The 17691-nt window shown below is 40.0% G+C and overlaps 1 protein-coding gene across 3 annotated transcripts in view; it reads left to right on the forward strand.

Moving 5' to 3' along the window:
• Positions 1 to 4064: 4064 nt before the first annotated feature.
• The window catches only part of CCDC169 (coiled-coil domain containing 169), a 66334-nt gene continuing 52707 nt past the window's right edge, over positions 4065 to 17691 (forward strand). For 2 of the 3 annotated variants that reach the window (XM_011943023.1, XM_011943024.1), the window contains exons 1-2: positions 4065 to 4293; positions 17535 to 17645. In XM_011943023.1, the coding sequence (XP_011798413.1) occupies positions 17618 to 17645 (28 nt within the window). In that variant the 5' untranslated portion in view covers positions 4065 to 4293; positions 17535 to 17617. Of the gene's footprint in view, positions 4294 to 6042; positions 6123 to 17534; positions 17646 to 17691 lie in introns of all 3 variants that reach the window. The other variant, XM_011943022.1, reaches the window with a different exon arrangement.

Genomic DNA, 17691 nt, shown 5'->3' on the forward strand with positions numbered 1-17691 from the left:
TGAGGTTGGGTGGATCTCTCGAGTCCAGGAGTTCGAGACCAGCCTAGGCAACATAACGAGACCAAAGATATTGTTGGACATTGTGAATTTTACCTTATTGGGTACTGGATGTTTTGTGTTCCTATAAATATTCTTGAACTTTGTCTTGGGAGGGGATTAAGTTACTTAGAACCAGTTGGATACTTTTGGATCTTTCTTTTAAACTTGTTAGGGCTGGTGTTTTTTTCCACTCCTAAAGCAAAATCCTCTGTGTACCTGATGCCCTGTGAATTCAGAGGTTTTCCATTCTGGTGAGTGATAGGTATTATTCCTACCTCCGTAAACTGTAAGGATTTCCCCACTAATCCTTTGTGATGGTTCTTTCCCCAGCCTGAGTACTTGTCCCACCATGTGTGTGCATTCATCAGGACTCTGCTGCAGACTGTACCCTGCGGCAGGCCAGGTCTCAACACAGGCCTCCATAACAACTGTTGCAGTAGTGAGTGAGTGGCTAAGTTAAAATGCTAAAAGATAAAAAAGCCAAGGCCCTTATACAAAGGCTGGAATGCAACAAAAGCCCACCAAGAATTTTGCCCAGGCCTTTTACTGGGCCTTAAAGCATGACAAAAAAATGAAGGAATTCTTAGCTGGACCCATTTAGGATTAAACAAGTTTATTGAGGGTCTGAAGGAACCACTAAACCTCCCTGATTTAGCGGGAGACAAGGGTAATCACCCTAGCACCTGGACCCATTTAGATTAAGTGAATTGACTGAGGCTGCAGAGGAAGGTCTTCAGGACTCAAGACCTTAGTTGTAGATTATAAGAAGTTAACCACTTACGTTTTTAGATGACTGCACACCTACACATAGACATATAGCTTAGAAGGTATTATAAGCCCTGGAAAATTTTGTAATTTTCAGTTGGTCTGGTGATAATTTCCAGGCCTTCTCCCTGTGACTGGTTCCAGAAATAAAAATTCTTCCTCCCCGGTTCATCTACATCTTGTTACTGGGTCACAAGAAATAGCAGCCCAACCCTCAGTTTGGTCTGGGAACACCGTGCGCAGCTCTTCCCTCCAATATCTGCCCTGCAAAGTCTAGCTGCCTTGTTCTCCCTAGACTCTTAGAGAAACTCCGTTTCCTCAACTTAGGGCAACCACCAGCCTCTGCCTGTTTTCTCCCTTTCTGCTTTGTACCCTGGCAGGCCCAGGCCAATTTGGGAGCTTGCCTCATTTGTGTCTCATCAAGAGATCATTGTCCCTTATTGCCTGATGTTCAATGTCTTGAAAACCATTGTTTCTTTTTTTGTTCCTCTTAGTTTTCAGTTGTTTCAGGCAGGAGGCAAATTCAGTTGCTTTATTTCTGCCAGAAACACAAATCTGTGGTTTCTGTAGTTGTTGACAAACCTGTTTTCTGCTTGCCTTTGCTCTTAATTTCCCACAGTGAGATTCTGCTAACAGATCTTTTTAAGAAATCCTCGGCCAGGTGCAGTGGCTCACGCCTGTAATCCCAGCACCTTGGGAGGCAGAAGCGGGTGGATCACGAGGTCAGGAGTTCAAGACCAGCCTGCGCAATATGGTGAAACCCCTGTCTCTACTAAAAAATACACAAAAAAATTTAGCTGGGCATGGTGGTGCGTGCCTGTAGTCCCAGCTACTTTGGGAGGCTGAGGCACGAGAATCGCTTTAACATGGGAGGTGGAAGTTGCAGTAAGCTGAGATTGTGCCATTGCACTCCAGCCTGGGAGAGTGAGACTCCATCTCAAAAAAGAAATCCTCTGTACATTTGGATTTGTCAACAGATAATCTAGTCCTTTTCACTTCATTCTATTTTGTTTACTTGGTTGTGAGTTGCCCTTTCAGACTTACAGCTAGACAAAATTTTGATAAGCATACCTCCTATATTAGGGTAATTCACAAAAACAGAACTAATAGGGAGTGTGTGTATAAAAGATTTATTATAAGGAATTTGCCCATACAATTATGAAGGCTGAGAAGTCTCAGGATCTGCAGTTGACAAGCTGGAGAGGCAGGCAAACTGATGTGTAGTTCCAGTCTGAGCCCAAGGCTGGAAAAGTGTTGCCAAGCCTGGGAAAGTGTTCCAACTCAAGCTGTTTGGCTGTAGGAGCTCCCTGTTACTCCTGGGAGGTCAGCCTTTTTGTTCTATTCCGTCTTCAGTCGACTGGCTGAGGCCCACCCACATTGAAGAAGACAATGTACTATACTCAGTCTCCCAATTGAAATGTTAATCTCATCCAGAAACTCAATTGGAAAACTATTTATGTATTCACAACACGTCTGACACCAAATTGTGTTTCCACACCAATCAATTATCCCATTTTCACTAAAACCTTGGTCTCCACAACCCCTTTATTTTCTAAAGACATTCCTAAGTCTTTAGTAAATAACTTTTCAACCAATTGCCAATCAGGAAATCTTTGAATCTAGCTGTGACCTGGAAGCCGCCCCCTGTCCCCCATCCCTTCCAATTGCCCTGCCTTTCCGGATGGAACCAGTGTATCTTAACATGTATTTGATTGATGTCCCACGTCTCCCTAAAATGTATAAAACTAAGCTGTACCCTGACCACCTTGGGCACGTGTTCTTAGGATCTCCTGAGAGCTGTCACCAGCCATTGGTCACTCATTTGGCTTAGAATAAATCTCTTCAAATATTTTACAGAGTTTGTCTCTTTTTGTCAAGGAAACACAGATGTATCATGGGTAGGAGGTAAACTTTGTGATTAAAAATATAATGAGGCCGGGCGCAGTGACTCACGCCTGTAATCCCAGCACTTTGGGAGGCCGAGGCGGGCAGATCACAAGGTCAGGAGATCAAGACCATCCTGGCTAACTCGGTGAAACCCCGTCTCTACTAAAAACACAAAAAATTAGCCGGGCGTACTGGCAGGCGCCTGTAGTCCCAGCTACTCGGGAGGCTGAGGCAGGACAATGGCGTGAACTTGGGAGGTGGAGCTTGCAGTAAGCCAAGATCGTGTCACTGAACTCCAGCCTGGGAGACAGAGCGAGACTCCGTCTCAAAAAAAAAAAAAAGAAATATATGTCAGGTCTCTGAGCCCAAGCCAAGCCATCGCATCCCCTGTGACCTGCACATATATGCCTGTGACTTGCATGTCCGCATCCCCTGTGACTTGCACGTATAAGCCCAGATGGCCTGAAGTAACTGAAGAATCACAAAAGAAGGGAAAATGCCCTGCCCCGCCTTAACTGATGACATTCCACCACAAAAGAAGTGAAAATTGCAGGTCATTGCCTTAAGCGATGACATTATCTTGTGAAATTCCTTTTCCTGGCTCATCTTGGTTCAAAAAGCTCCCCCACTGAGCACCTTGTGACTCCCACTCCTGCCCGCCAGAGAACAACCCCCCTTTGTAATTTTCGTTGACCTATCCCAAATCCTATAAAGCGGCCCCACCCTTATCTCCCTTGGCAGACTCCTTTTTCGGACTCAGCCCGCCTGCATCCAGGTGAAATAAACAGCCATGTTGCTCACACAAAGCCTGTTTGGTGGTCTCTTCACATGGAGGCGCATGACTATATATATATATATATATATATATATAATGAAATTTCAAGTTGCAGTGAGCAGCTCTGAGGTATGTTCATGAACAGCACACAGATGCAAACAATAATCTGGAGGGTTAGCAGTCTTCCCGAGTTCAGGAGGTACCTTTTTAAGGCCAGTTCCTCTCGCTCCAACACTGCCAAATCAGCGACTCTGGTGCTTGTTCAACTAAAGCAAAGAAGGGCGCAGCTACTCTTGGATCCAGCATTTTCCTAACAGGGGCTAAGAGTGAAGCCAACTTTGCCACCCAGGTCAATGTTTAGGAAAGCAACCAGCAGGAGGGAAGAAAAAGGTGAGGGATATTCTCGGTCTCCTGACACTCCTCTGTGTAGTCGGGGCAATGTAACCCCAGCGTCTTGAGCAACGAGTGTCCCTCGAGGTGTTCTCCAGGGTTGCTCCACCGGACAGTGCAGGCTTCTCTTCCAGTCTCCCCGACTGCCCTCGCCCCGCCCCCTGCCGCCTGCGGGCATCGCTTTATGACGTCACCACGTGCCTCTGCAGGCACGCGCGGGAGGTGGGACCGGGAGGAGGTTCGGATGCCACGCCTCGTGCCATACCTTCCTTGCTCGCTTCTGGGTGGCCTTTAATGTCTTGTGTTCTAAGGTGTGCCGAGGGGAAAGACGCCGGAGGTCTCTAGCCTGACACTATGGAGGAAGAGAGAAGCTACAATTTCGACGGTGTGAGCACCAACCGCCTGAAACAGCAGTTGCTGGAAGAAATCCGCAAGAAGTGAGTCGGGGGGCGGCGCGGTGTGGAGTCTGGTCCACGCCCCCCGAGCCTTCACCTGCAGCGTCTCAGGGCCGAAGCCGCTGAGGATGCTGGGAGACCGGCCCCGTGATTAACCCCTGGGCACTTCGGTCTACCTGCCCAAGTGTTCCATGCCAAAGATTCATGTGCCTCTTTGACTAAGCCTTTGGTATTGTGAGTAGGCAGCTTTCGAGGTAGGATGTTCTGCCCTTAGGATCCAATCATATGGCGTGTATTTTGCCTAAAATAATGCCAAAAGTTGTGGTTTTGTTGTCTCTATAAATCCAGATTTTTTGTTTAAAATTCCAAAGATTTTATTTAGTTATGCGGGTTTTTTTTTCTTTCATCCCTTTAGGGGGAACTTCATAAAATGGCATTTAGTAAAACTGTTACTCCTTTATGCTTTTTAAAAACAGTATTCGTACTTCGTGTTAAATTTTTGAAACATTTATTTTTTGGACATACTCCCAACTCCATCCACAAGTCCCGTGAGAATTGGACTCTCCTTTGTGCCTAGATAGCGTTCTGGGTTTTCCTCTATTGTAGCTCCAGTCACAGTTTTTTAATTGCTTGTGTATTTCTTGTCTTGCTACCAAACTATACGCATTCTGAGGACAGATTCTGTGTATTCTGAGGAAGTAGAGAATAAGAGCAAGTACTTGAGGAGAGTCCTGAATGAATTCAAACCCCATCTGTCACTCAGTAATTATGCAATCTTAGACAAGTTAATTAACCTCTTTACTCTTCAGTTTTCTCCACTCTAAGACGGGTGTACAAATAGTCATCATCATACTCCTGCAGTTGTTCCCAGGTTGGAATGAAATGCACTATAAAGCACTTAGCATTGGCTTATAGTACGCATCCAGTGGAACTTTGCTGCCGCTATTGCTATTTTTCTGTTCACTATTCACTGAATTCTTCCGTGTTTAATACAATGCCTTGAACATAATAGCATTCAAAACTATTTATTGAATAAATGGTCCTGTCATATGATAATGTTCTATTTACTGATGTCCTAAATAGCTAACCTTTTAAATTAGTGGGTTTTTTTCCCTTTGTTTCAGTTTGTCAGCTATTATGTATTGCCCTAGGTATGCCTTTCTGTAATAATGTACAGTGCCTAATTTGCTTGGTTCTGAAAAACCAGATAGCTAACTTCTTTGGGATGATATTTAAGTTAAAGGATTTCCGAGGGTGGGGCGTGCTGGCTCATGCCTGTAATCCCAGCACTTTGAGAGGCCAAGGCTGGGCGAATCACAAGATCAGGAGTTCGAGACCAGTCTGGTCAGTATGGTGAAACCCCCACCACCAAGCCTGGCTAATACAAAAATAAATTAGCCAGGCTTGGTGGCGCATGCCTGTAATCCCAGCTACTCAGGAGGCTGAGGCAGGAGAATTGCTTGAACCCGGGAGGCGGAGGTTGCAGTGAGCTGAGGTTGCACCACTGCACTCCAGCCTGGGCGACAGAGCAAGACTTTGTCTCATAAATAAATAATTAAATAAAGGATTTCCAGTGGTTGCCTGGGGGTCTTCGAGCTTTAGTGCATATTTGAGTTCTAGAACTGACTAATTGGAAGCCTTCCTTTACCTGAGTCTTGTTTCTTAACCAGTCCTTCAGTAAATGATGTGTCATAGTAAATTGTTCCTGAAGTAGTAGTGGGTTACTATGTATTATTTTTCTGATGTTATTTTTAATTGAATTATAATCAACAAAAACATTTTAAATGACAGGGATGCAGTGCAACTCTCAATATTTGAACTAAGACACAAGATTACAGAACTGGAAGCCAAACTCAATACTGACAATGAAGGTATATAAGTAAATACTTACATTTGTGACTCCTGTATAATTATTGTTCATTTTACCAGGATATCTATAGTGCATTAAATTCCATATATTTAATAGTACCAAGGTTTCAGTATTGCTTTTTGGCCACATTAATAATAGTTTATGATAGAGGCTTTAAAACTGATACTTCAGAATATCAAACCTATTACTATTTAATTATTTTTCTACCTTTCAAGTTCAAAATGTTCATTAATTAGCAAAACCTTTGTTACATGACATCAATATATTATTTCTTTATTAAATAAATATCACCAGTTTTCTATTCACCTCAAGTTACACTCTTTGTATCCTAACTTCTAGATTTGGGATATGTTTAAAATCTGTATCTAGGTTTTGGCTGTTGTTGCTGGAAGCCTGTTGTTTGGTGTGGAGGATGTTGTGTACATACACACTCATATATCCTTAAAATTTGTAATGTATGCAAGATATGATCCTGCCATATGTCAACACTTTAAATGGAAGACCTTTGTTTTCCCTGTTCTAAAGAGGTTCATTGACTATTGGGAGAAAGTATCAAACCAGAATATGGATATGAAAAGTCATATGAGTTCTATGTAAGGATACATGAAAACGTAGGGAAGAGAAACCTAACAGAATTTGGGTGAGGTAATAAAGACAGGCTTTCCAGAACAGGCAGTGCTTGAACTGAATGCTAAAGAACAGGAGGAGTTTATTAGGGTTATCAGAGTGGGCATTTATACTCTTCCTCGATTGGGGAGCCATGAACAAAAAGGATTAGTGGCCATATGGGAAATAAAATGCCACTTTCTATAAGTACCCAATGCTTTGTTAAAGCTTGGTTGCAGAATACTGCTTTGTCCCAAGGCTGAAGTAGCTTCCTGTATCTCCATATCTAAATCTTAGATATAACTGAGTCTCTGGGGGCAGGCTCTAAGTGTACTTATCAAATACTTGCATTGGCAGGGTAGCTGGACCTTCTTCATGTACCCAGTTACAGGAAAAAACAGAAGGCATGCTTACAGATGCACATGCAGTAACTATGCCCACTAGTAAAATGTGGCTCAACAAGTTGTACCAGTTCTCAAAAGAAGGAGCTAGTATGTGGGTATAAAGAGAAAAGGTCAGAATGATAGGAGAGAAAGTTCTTTCCTCTGTGGGCCAAAAGTAAGGCCTAAGGTGAAGGACAGAAAGATTTACTCCTTTAAAGCCAGGGACTGTGTCAGGTGAGGTAGTTACTATTATTCCCATTTGTGGAAGAATGAGATTCAGGAATTCAAGTAACTTCTAAGGTCATATAGCCAGGGAGTGGCTGAGCCATGACTTGATCCTAGATCATCTATTTACCATGCCTTCAGTAAATGATAATACAACTGCCATTACCACAGCACACTCAAAACAGTTCTGCTTGTCTGTTGCTACATAGCAAACCACCCTATAATTTAGGAGCTTAAAGCAACAAACTTTCTCTTATAATTCTGGGGATTAACTGGGTTGGTTCACCTGATGGTTCTTGACTGGAGTCTCTTGTTCGGTTGCAGTCAGGTGTACTGAAGATTCAAGTGAACTGGTCATTCCGTGATGATTCATTCACTTGGCTAACATCTGACACTGGCTTTTGACTGGAAGCCCAGCTAGGGCTGCCTGTCAGAAATGCCTCTTGTACCATTTTCTTCCACAGCATGGTGGTTAGGTTAGGATGTATCCCAAGAGCAAGCATTCCAAAAGACATAAGTAGAGACCGCCAGGCCAATCAAGGGCTAGTCCCAGAACTGGCACAGGTGTATATCCACTAGATTCTATTGGTCATAATAGTCACAGATTCAAGGGACTGGAGAGGTAGACTGCTTTAAGGTCACATTACAGAGCAGCACATGGGATGGGATACGTTATTGCAGTCATCTTTGGAAAATACAGTCTGCCACAGGAGCATTAAACATAAAGCCGTTTGGGGAATATGCTAAGTAATTGATAAAAGTGGAACATAGGTCATAATGAGAATGCGGTAAAAGATGAGATTACAGTTTACGAAGGAGATGAATCAAGAAGATTGCATGATGCTAATGAATTTACATTTATCCTGAAGGCAGTGGGGCGATATTAAAGGTGTTTTAAAATGAATTTATTATTGGAAAAAGGTGCACATGCGACAAATATGGGTACATTCACTGTTCAGATAATTTTTTCACCCTTTCTGCTTTCTTCTCAAACCTCTACCACCTCTCTACTCAATCACACTCTTAGGTAATGAGCTTACCCTCCTCTTTCAAAGAAAAAAGAGAAGCTATCAGAAGAGGACTTCTGCATGTTTCTACCAACAGAGCTACCCATCTACCTGCACCCTTGCACATCCTCTTCCCTCTTGTTTTATGAATTGTCTGTCCTTATTCTTGTCTCAGGTTATCTCCTCCCTTTGTGCAGTAGATCCTACCTACTCTTACCTAGTCAAGGATATCACTGTAGTGATGGCCCTCTCTTCCCTACACTGTTTTCCCTGCTCTACTGGATCATTCCCAACAGCAGACCAACATGCTGAATTTATTTTATCTAAACAACAAATGATAGGCTTCTTTTGGTCCCACTTTTCCCCTTCAGCTAGCATCCCCTGTCCCTGCCCCATTTATAGCAGAAGCCTTCGAAAGAGTAGTTTTTATTTCTACTTTCTCATCTGCTTATTGTTTGATCTTGCTTGTCACTGGATTAATTTTTAGGTAAACGGTAAACACAGCCAACTCTAAAGAGCTTTATATTCTCAGTCACCTCTTGAAGCCTTTTAGGGTTCATAGGAAACTATATGTAGAAAATTTGGTTTTATGTTTTAATTTGAATTTTACAATAAAGTTTAGTAATAAGAAAATGGTAAAGAAATGTTCAGGTGACTTTTTTTTTTTTAAGTGAGAAGAATTAGTATTTGTGTAGAGCTTTAAGTACGTTTTTTTAAAAAATTGAAACCTCACAACTACCCTTTGAAAATAGTATCATTACCTCCATTTTATAAATTGAAAAATGGAGGCCAGGCGCGGCAACTCACACCTGTAATCCCAGCACTTTGGGAGGCCGAGGCAGGCGGATCACCTGAGGTCAGGAGTTCGAGACCAGCCTGGCCAACTTGGTGAAACCATGTCTCTACTAAAAATAACAAAGAAAAATTAGCCGAGTGTGGTGGTGGGTGCCTGTAATCCCAGCTACTCTGGAGGCTGAGGCAGGAGAATCGCTTGATTGCAGTTGGAGGTTGCAGTGAGCGAAGATTATGCCATTGCACTCCAGTCTGGATGACAAGAACGAGACTCTATCCAGAAAAAAAAAAAAGGAGACTTACTGACAACACACAAGTTTACATCTTCATCCTGGATTTCTCCATTGAGTCTTTTATAGGCTGGTTTCTATGCCCAAATACCTTTGGCTAGTGGATAATATATTAATAGATCCAATGTATTTTTTTAAAGTCACCACAGTAAATGCTAAAATTTTTAAAATAAAATTCCATTTGTTTTTCTTATTTCAAAACAAGGAAAAGAATACTTCTATTTATCTCAAACTAGCGTAATACTTAACAATGAAATAGTAGAGGCATTTCCATAACTTGGGGGAAAAAATACCAAAGCTACCTGCTGCCATTATTAAAATGCAATATAGTTTTGAAAATTCTAATTAAGCAATACAATATGATATAGAAATAAGAGTTATAGCTATTAGAGAGGAAGTGATACAATTATAAAGATTAGCATATTAATAAAGAACTAGAAAATGGTTGGATACAATAATGAAATAAATGTTTATTTTAAAAAACAAATGCCAGCAATAACCAGTTAGAAAAATAGGGTTTTTAAATGATCCCACCCACAACTCCAACCCAAACCATAAAAGATCTGCCAATATTCCTGACAAGAAATATGAGGACCTATATGAAGAGATAACAGAAGACTGTAACTATAAGGGAATAACAGTTCAGTCCAAATTCTTACTTATTTAACATAAGAGATATCATACAGGAAACTCCAGAATAAAATGAATTTGGGAAAGCTTTGCAGCATTAACACTTGTTTGCTGAGCTTCTGAGAGTCTTTGTTAGTAAGTGAAACAGGTAACAGCGTATCTTATTGCTACAAAGAGTCTGTCTGTCAGTCTTAGGTGATCTCTATTTTAATGTTAATGCTGGTCATTTGTGCCTAAACTCCAAAGTGGGGGAAGGTATAGTGTGGCGCGTCCAACCCTCCACTTCTCATAATGGCCTGAACTAGTTTTTCAGGTTTCTTTGAGATTCCCTTTGGCCAAGAGGTAGATACGTTCCCTCTGTTGAGGGGGCTTAGGATTTTTTTTTCTTTTAGTTTATATTCCCCCTTTTTTGTTCAAGGTATGCAGAGGCAGTATCCATAGCTAAGCTTTTATTAGCTTAAGTTCTGGGGTGGTGTGACTACTTGTCCCTGGTCCATCATGCTTCTCACTGGGACCCCTATTGCCAAGGAACTTAGAGTCAAAGACTTACATCCAATTCAACGTTTTAGGCTAGATAGGAGTGGAGGTGAGCAGGTATTCAGTAATCTTTAAAACCCCTTTTAGGCAACATAAGAGCCAAAAACCGAAAGTCAAAAAATAAGGTTTTAAAGTTGAGTTATCTATAAATTTTCTGCATTGAGATACTGTAATCTTGACTTGCAGCAATTAGCTATACAAAACACAAGAATTTTGTTCAGCTGTTTAGGCATCTGTGTGTCTGTCCTTGATTTGGAGGGTCTTAATTAATTTTATTCCTCAAAATCTGGCCCTTACAATGACACACTTCTGCGATAGCCCCTGGGCCTGGAGGGATTGAATAGTTTCAAATTCTGGAGGTAAAAAAAAATGTAAAGTATTAGCAGTGTTTCACGCAAAAAGGTCATAAGCCCTGCCTAGTTCTGACAGTTATAGGAAAGGAAACTTATAGGTAGCTAAACATTTGAATTATTTAGTATCAAGGCACAGAATAAATTGTATTATTTTAGATAGAGGCAAAATTATTAAGTGAATCTTAATTTTTCTGTGGTACTGGTGTGTCCCTGTGTCTCATGAAGGTAGTTTACTAGGATTGTCATCTTTTCCCAGATCTAAAGATGGGGCTTTGGTTAACTTAGATTTGCTGTCAGATACTGGCAGGAGTCGGTGCCTCCTTTAGATGAGATCTGTGTACCCAGGAATCAAAGCCTTGTAACTTCATAGCACAAGGATTAGTTAATAGCACCTGATAAGGACCTTTTTAAGGGTCTGGAGGTGGTGACGCTAGAGGCCATGACTTGACTGGAAGCTGTAAAAAGATTCTATAACCTTGCAGCAATTAACTTTTATAGCTTTGATAAACACCAGCAATAAGCCAGAGACTTAATTTTGGTTTCAATTTTGAAGATGTTTCTCAAAAATGTTAAAGGGCTCAAAACATTTGATTAAAACAGATCCACAGGTCATTGTAAACCAATAGTTACTAATTTAACCAAAATGATCATTGAAAGACTTAAAGGCAATACAGAAGGTTGCATGCATGCAACAACTTTCAGCCTTTTAGGTCTCAGTTTTTCTAAGCAATTAAAAATCTAATAAAGACAACATATGAATTATTTTGATAAAAAGTAAAATGTTGTTTCTTATGCCAGTTACTAGAAAGGCAAAGAAAAACCTGCAGTGTGACTACTTCTCCTTATAGGAAGCCTATTTAGACAACCTGGAAGTTAAACCTGATGAAAAATGTACTTGAATTTAATCAGACACAGGAAGAATGTGTTCAGGGTTATGAGTATAGCAGAGGAGTACATAGTTCTTAGTAACTGCATGAGAAGTTTCTTGATTACATTGAAAAATTTAAACCTATCAAGAAAGCCAAGAGTACAGAATCAAATTATACTGGAGGAAAATATTGCTTTTCTAGACCTTTAAGATAAAACATTTTAGCATTAGGCCACAACAATGGAACCAGAGGAAAAAAGTTACAGAAGCTAATTTAAAAGCTGAAGGAGAGAGCGCTCATCTCAGGCCTTCTCAGGGGGAGGAAAAACTGAAAGCAGTGAGACAGCAAGAGTTGAACTTCTGAGATACGATTCTGAGAAGTTTTTAAAAGAAACAGGCTCTAAAATTTTAAAAATCTGTTGTAATTTTATTAAGAGAAAAGTAATACCTTAAGAAAACCTTGTTTTAGGATAGGGGATCAATCTTAGAAAGACTATTAAAAATAATTCCCTTTTAATTATAGCCAACTTAATACATAAAATAACTTTTGTGATTTTCCTTTTACGAACCTTATCATAACTGACATAGACCATTTATTACATGCTTGGACTTTCTGATTTGTCCTAAAATTTTCTGTTTTCTGAATAACTAGCCATTTTATTTTAGGACAAGAATTTACTATATAAAATCTTTCTCATGTAAAATTATTTGCTTGTTTTATAACCTTTTTATTATAAACACATTTTTGTATCCACAACTTTCTTTATATCTCTCTCCCCTACTCACTGATTCCTTTTTATCTTCTTTTAGAAATAACTTTTAAAAACCTCTGAATTACTTAAATTACTCTTTTTTAAAAAATGAAAACACAACTTATGGAATTATATATTAGAATTCTTATTCTTAGTAACCTTAAATTTTAGTGAAAACTTAGGAAGCAAGAAATCCTGAACTGTTTATCAGATGTTAGCATTTTCTGGATGAAACCATTCTACAATTTTAGAAATATGTTTTCCCATATCATAATCTTTTCTTAATTGGAAGGTCCCAGAAATCCAATTATTATCAATTGGATTGGAGCATCTATTATTTAATTCAAAACAATTTTAAGATTTAAGATTACATAAAAATTCCACTTACAAGCATTTATCTCATTTACATGTATTCACTTTTTCCATTTTTTAATAATTTATCTAGATTACTTCTGAAAATTGAGATACTACACAAAACTAATCATTATTTAAAGTTATTACTGGGCCGAGCGCAGTGGCTCACGCCTGTAATCCCAGCACTTTGGGAGGCCCAGGTGGGCGGATCAGATCGAGACCATCCTGGTGGCTAACACGGTGAAACCCCATCTCTACTAAAAAAGATACAAAAAAATTAGCCAGGCGTGGTTGTGGGCACCTGTAGTCCCAGCTACTCAGAAGGCTGAGGCAGGAGAATGGTGTGAACCCGGGAGGCGGAGCTTGCAGCGAGCCAAGATTGCGCCACTGCACTCCAGCCTGGGCAACAGAGCACAACTCTGTCTCAATAATAATAATAATTTCCCTATTAACCATTTTTAAAATCTGAACAGTAAACGGTGAACACCTAATTAAGAATCTTAAAATTAAATGCATTTGCTGATGACTCAGAAGATTTAGCTGTTTCATTGAACTAACAATCTTAAGTTAATCTTATTTGTCAAAAAAAATACACAAAGATTATTCTGTTTTTGGCTGAGTGTAAAGTCTTAGAACCTTTATGTCAACCCTTGACAGCTTAGTATACACACTGATACAAATATAAAACCACTTAGGTAAAAACGTATGTGGACAATTCTGAAGACATTTCTATTTTTATCAATAATTTTAAAACCAGTTTTATTAAAGATTCACATGCACTTGAAAAGCATTTGGACTTAATTTTTGAGTACTCGTTTACTTATAAGCCAATTTGATAGCATGCTACACACAACACAGAACATAATACATGAACATTACATAAATATATCTAAACATGAATACATATATGCACAAAGAAATAACCAATAGCTTTTACCTTGGAATGCTAGCCATGAGACAGCATTACAAACTCACAGACATACAAAAGTTAGCTGGCTCCAAGTTCTTTTTCTGACAAAATTGAAACCTGTTCATATGGCCAAACTTCGTTTGTCCTAATAGGTAATCCAAGGAAATCTGTGAACCAAAATTTTGGGTAAAACAGTCTCTATGGCAATTTTTTTAAACCCCTTTTACCCTTGTTTTTTTGTTTTCAGTTTCAAACAACTTTCCAGTGTTTACATTCTAGTTAGACCATAAATGAGTCTTAGCACCAGCAGCTTAGTAACAGCAGATTTAAAGCAGGCAGAAAAAAGAGGAAGATAGCTTTAGAAGACTCTACTTAACTCTATAGCTTCAGGTTAACTATTTGAGCTCTAAATTTTTCTTGCTGTAATTTGCACGTCGGTTTAAAATGTACACAAAAATGGACCGTATGTAATCAGCTGGAGTCCCAAAGAGAATGACAAAATCGGGCCAGGATGTTGAAAGTTGTTTTTCCTCTTCAGTACTGGTTTCCTGGTTTGAACAGGAAAAGATAAAAAGAAAGGAGTGGAGAGGAGAAAGGAGGTCAGGTTTTGTGGGCAGGAAGAGGAAAGAAAAAAGAGGGAAGGGAGGCTTATGAGCCTTCCAGCCACTGCACAGTACCCCGACCTCGCTTGTTTATCTCCTCTTAGGGAGAGCCTCAGCACCCCAGACCTGCAGGGTGTGGCATGCATCCCTCCCATTTCCTCAAGTCACCAGTCAACTGTTTCGAGCCAGAGGGAGCTAAGGGTGATTTTGGCTGAGAAGAGTAGGGCTGTAGATGGCTTCTGAGATAATCAGGATGATGAAGCTGGAAAAAAGGGGAAAGAGAGAGAGATCAGGGTGCACAAAGATCTCACACACGGACAAACAGGTGGTGTGCCTCCAAACAAATCCCTGGTTAAGGGGCTGTGTAGACTCCCACATCCCTCATTTCAGTTTCAAATGGCTCCCCCCAGGCAACTGAGTCAGAACTGAGCAAAGGCCCAAGGTTGCGGCAAATGCAAACAAAACCAATGCATACAATGCTCATATACTGTCACTGGCAGCCAAGTCTAAATAAAGCAGAGCCCCAGCGACACCCCAAAAGAGGCAGAGGGTGGTTGAGTACACTCTGACTAATGTACCTAGTTCCAAAGTTTGTCAACTTCTCCAGAGGTCACTTTGCACCAGTGAAGCATTGAAGGTAGCAGACACCATAGCAGGAAGAAAAGAGAGGATCCCTAAGATAATATTCTTGGCAACTGCTGGGAAATTCCCTAATATCCTAGCCATGGGTCAGCTAGCCATCAGCAACTAGTGTTCACAGGTGGCCCTATGCCCCATCTGACAGAAACCAGACTGGTGGGCTCAGGCCCTGGAGCATACAGCACTCACCATACGGGACACTAAAATTGTAACCAGCAATTGTAAGTGCTGATTGCATAATTCACTTAACAAGAGCGAGGTCTGATAGAGAGAAAGTGACTTCATTGACCAAAACTAATAATGGGTAAGTGGCCAGATTCCCATCCAAAATAACCATGTCCAATTTCTAGGGAAAAGGCAGGGGGCTTACAAAGGGAAACTTAATATGGGAGGCATGCAGGAGTTGTGCTGGTTACAAGGTCTGTGTGTCTTGTTTTGGTGTCTATGTTGGGTCTTTTGTGTTGTCCCATGTTGATGTTGGGGTTAATAAAGTCACTTTCCACCAGACCTTGCTCTTATTAATTGGACTCTGTAAGTGGCGAGCAGCCAGATTGCATTTGGTTACAATTGTATACTAATAGGTCGGTCTGTCTATCTATCTTATTTTATTTTTGTTTTTCTGAGAAAAGTTTTTATTTTTTTGAGATGCAGACTCGCTATGTCACCCAAGCTAGAGTGCAGTGAGTGGGACGATCTCAGCTCACTGCAACCTCCGCCTCCCAGGTTCAAGCAATTCTCCTGCCTCAGCCTCCTGAGTAGCTGGGATTATAGGCGCCTGCCACCACGCCCGGCTAATTTTTGTATTCTTTAGTAGAGACGGGGTTTCACCACATTGACCAACCAGGCTGGTCTTGAACTCCTGACCTCAAGTGATCTGCTGGCCTCAGCCTCCCAAAATGGTGGGATTACAGGTGTGAGCCACCATGCCTGGCTGACTTGTCTATATTTGATGATTGACTTAAAGTCAATAATATTTTAAAATAAAATGGTGTCAGAATTTATAAACTGTACTCAGATGTGCCAAAAATAAATTGCGTTTTTAATTTTTTGGTAACCATTCTCATCTTGGTCTGAAGCGTCCATTCCCATGGTAGGAAAGGGGATAGCATGACAAAGGGAGACTTTAGGTAGCAAATTATAAAGATGATTCCATGCAGCTGGGCTCTACTGTGTCTTTTGGGTAACTGTTTAGTCTTTCAGGGCTTCTCCTTTCTTCTTGCTCCTTTCCAAAGCTTTTGGGTTAATGACTTTCAGTTTCAGTATGGGAGGGTGTTCCAGCCCCTTTGGTAGGCCGCATTTGCATAAAGATGAGGGTGTAAGGGAGACCAGTGTCTGGGCTGAGGAGGTTGGTAGTAGTATGTGCTAATACTCTTTCTCCTTAACTCCTCCACCAACTGTTACGTAGCAGCAGTTATTTCAGACACGTGAAGAGCATTTAAAGTTGAAAAAGAAGCCATCTTTTTGCCCTCTACAAAGCCTGACTTTAAAGACTAGAAAAAGTTAGCTTTGGGCTTTGAATCTGAACAAAGACCTTTTAATTTTAGGCTGTATTCTTCTTTTTCCCTAGACATAAGAAAAATGCTTTGACTTTAATAGCTAAAGTGGTTTAGTGAAAGAAAAATGCTTAAGGTTAAGAGAAAATGCCTGAGAAGATAGCTAAATGTACATTGTTCCTTCAGCTTAGCAGTTAAGAGGATTTGATTTCAAAGGCAGATAAAACTGGATTTAAAACCCGGTTTTTCCCTTATTTATTAGCTCTGTCATCTTAAGAATATTATTTGACATCTTTGAACCTTGGTTTCCTCATCTTTGTAAAATAGGTAACTACATTTCTAAAATGAGGATTAAATTAGTTAATGTATGTAAGCATTGTGTACTTTACACACAGCAGACACATAAGTGATAGTTATTAAGCAGACTTCAGAATTGCTTTCAAAGGAAAAAAATGAACATGACATTGGATAGGTTAGTAATGTTGAGGATATTTTATATACATATAAGTATATATAAAATATATAAATATATCAAGTTTCCTTGGAACTTGAAATATTCATATATATTTATGGATATATATATGAAATATATATGAAATATATGAATATTATATATATGGGTATTTCAAGTTCCAAGGAAAGAAACATGTCCTGATATTCCCTCTAATTGAATTCATTGTAAGGATGCACAAGAAGTAAAAGAAAAAAGGGGGTGGGAAGTAGGAAAGAAGAGGAATTGTAGTAGTTGTAATAAGGTTTGGCTGTGTGGTAGCCTGAGTGTGGGTCTAATTCTTGCAATCTAGAAAATCTTACTAACAGAAATACAGACTTAATAATTATTTCCTTCTAGTTGATCTGTATTGCCAATAAAGTAAAATATAGTAATAGAGTAAGATCAAGCTCTTCATGTTATTTTAATGAATAAATGAGAGGTGTTGGGGTTTTCTTGATTGTTTCCCCGTTTTTACTCAGGTAGTGAATGGAAAACCCGTTATGAGACACAACTTGAATTAAATGATCAACTAGAAAAGCAAATTGTCTGTCTCAAGGAGAAGATGGAAAAAATCCGTGGAAACTCTTCAGGTACAAAACCAATCATACGTACGTTTGATCATTTGAGTGAAAACTG

This window comes from Colobus angolensis, unplaced genomic scaffold (genome assembly GCF_000951035.1).
Source record: "Colobus angolensis palliatus isolate OR3802 unplaced genomic scaffold, Cang.pa_1.0 Scaffold214, whole genome shotgun sequence".
NCBI lineage: Eukaryota > Metazoa > Chordata > Mammalia > Primates > Cercopithecidae > Colobus > Colobus angolensis.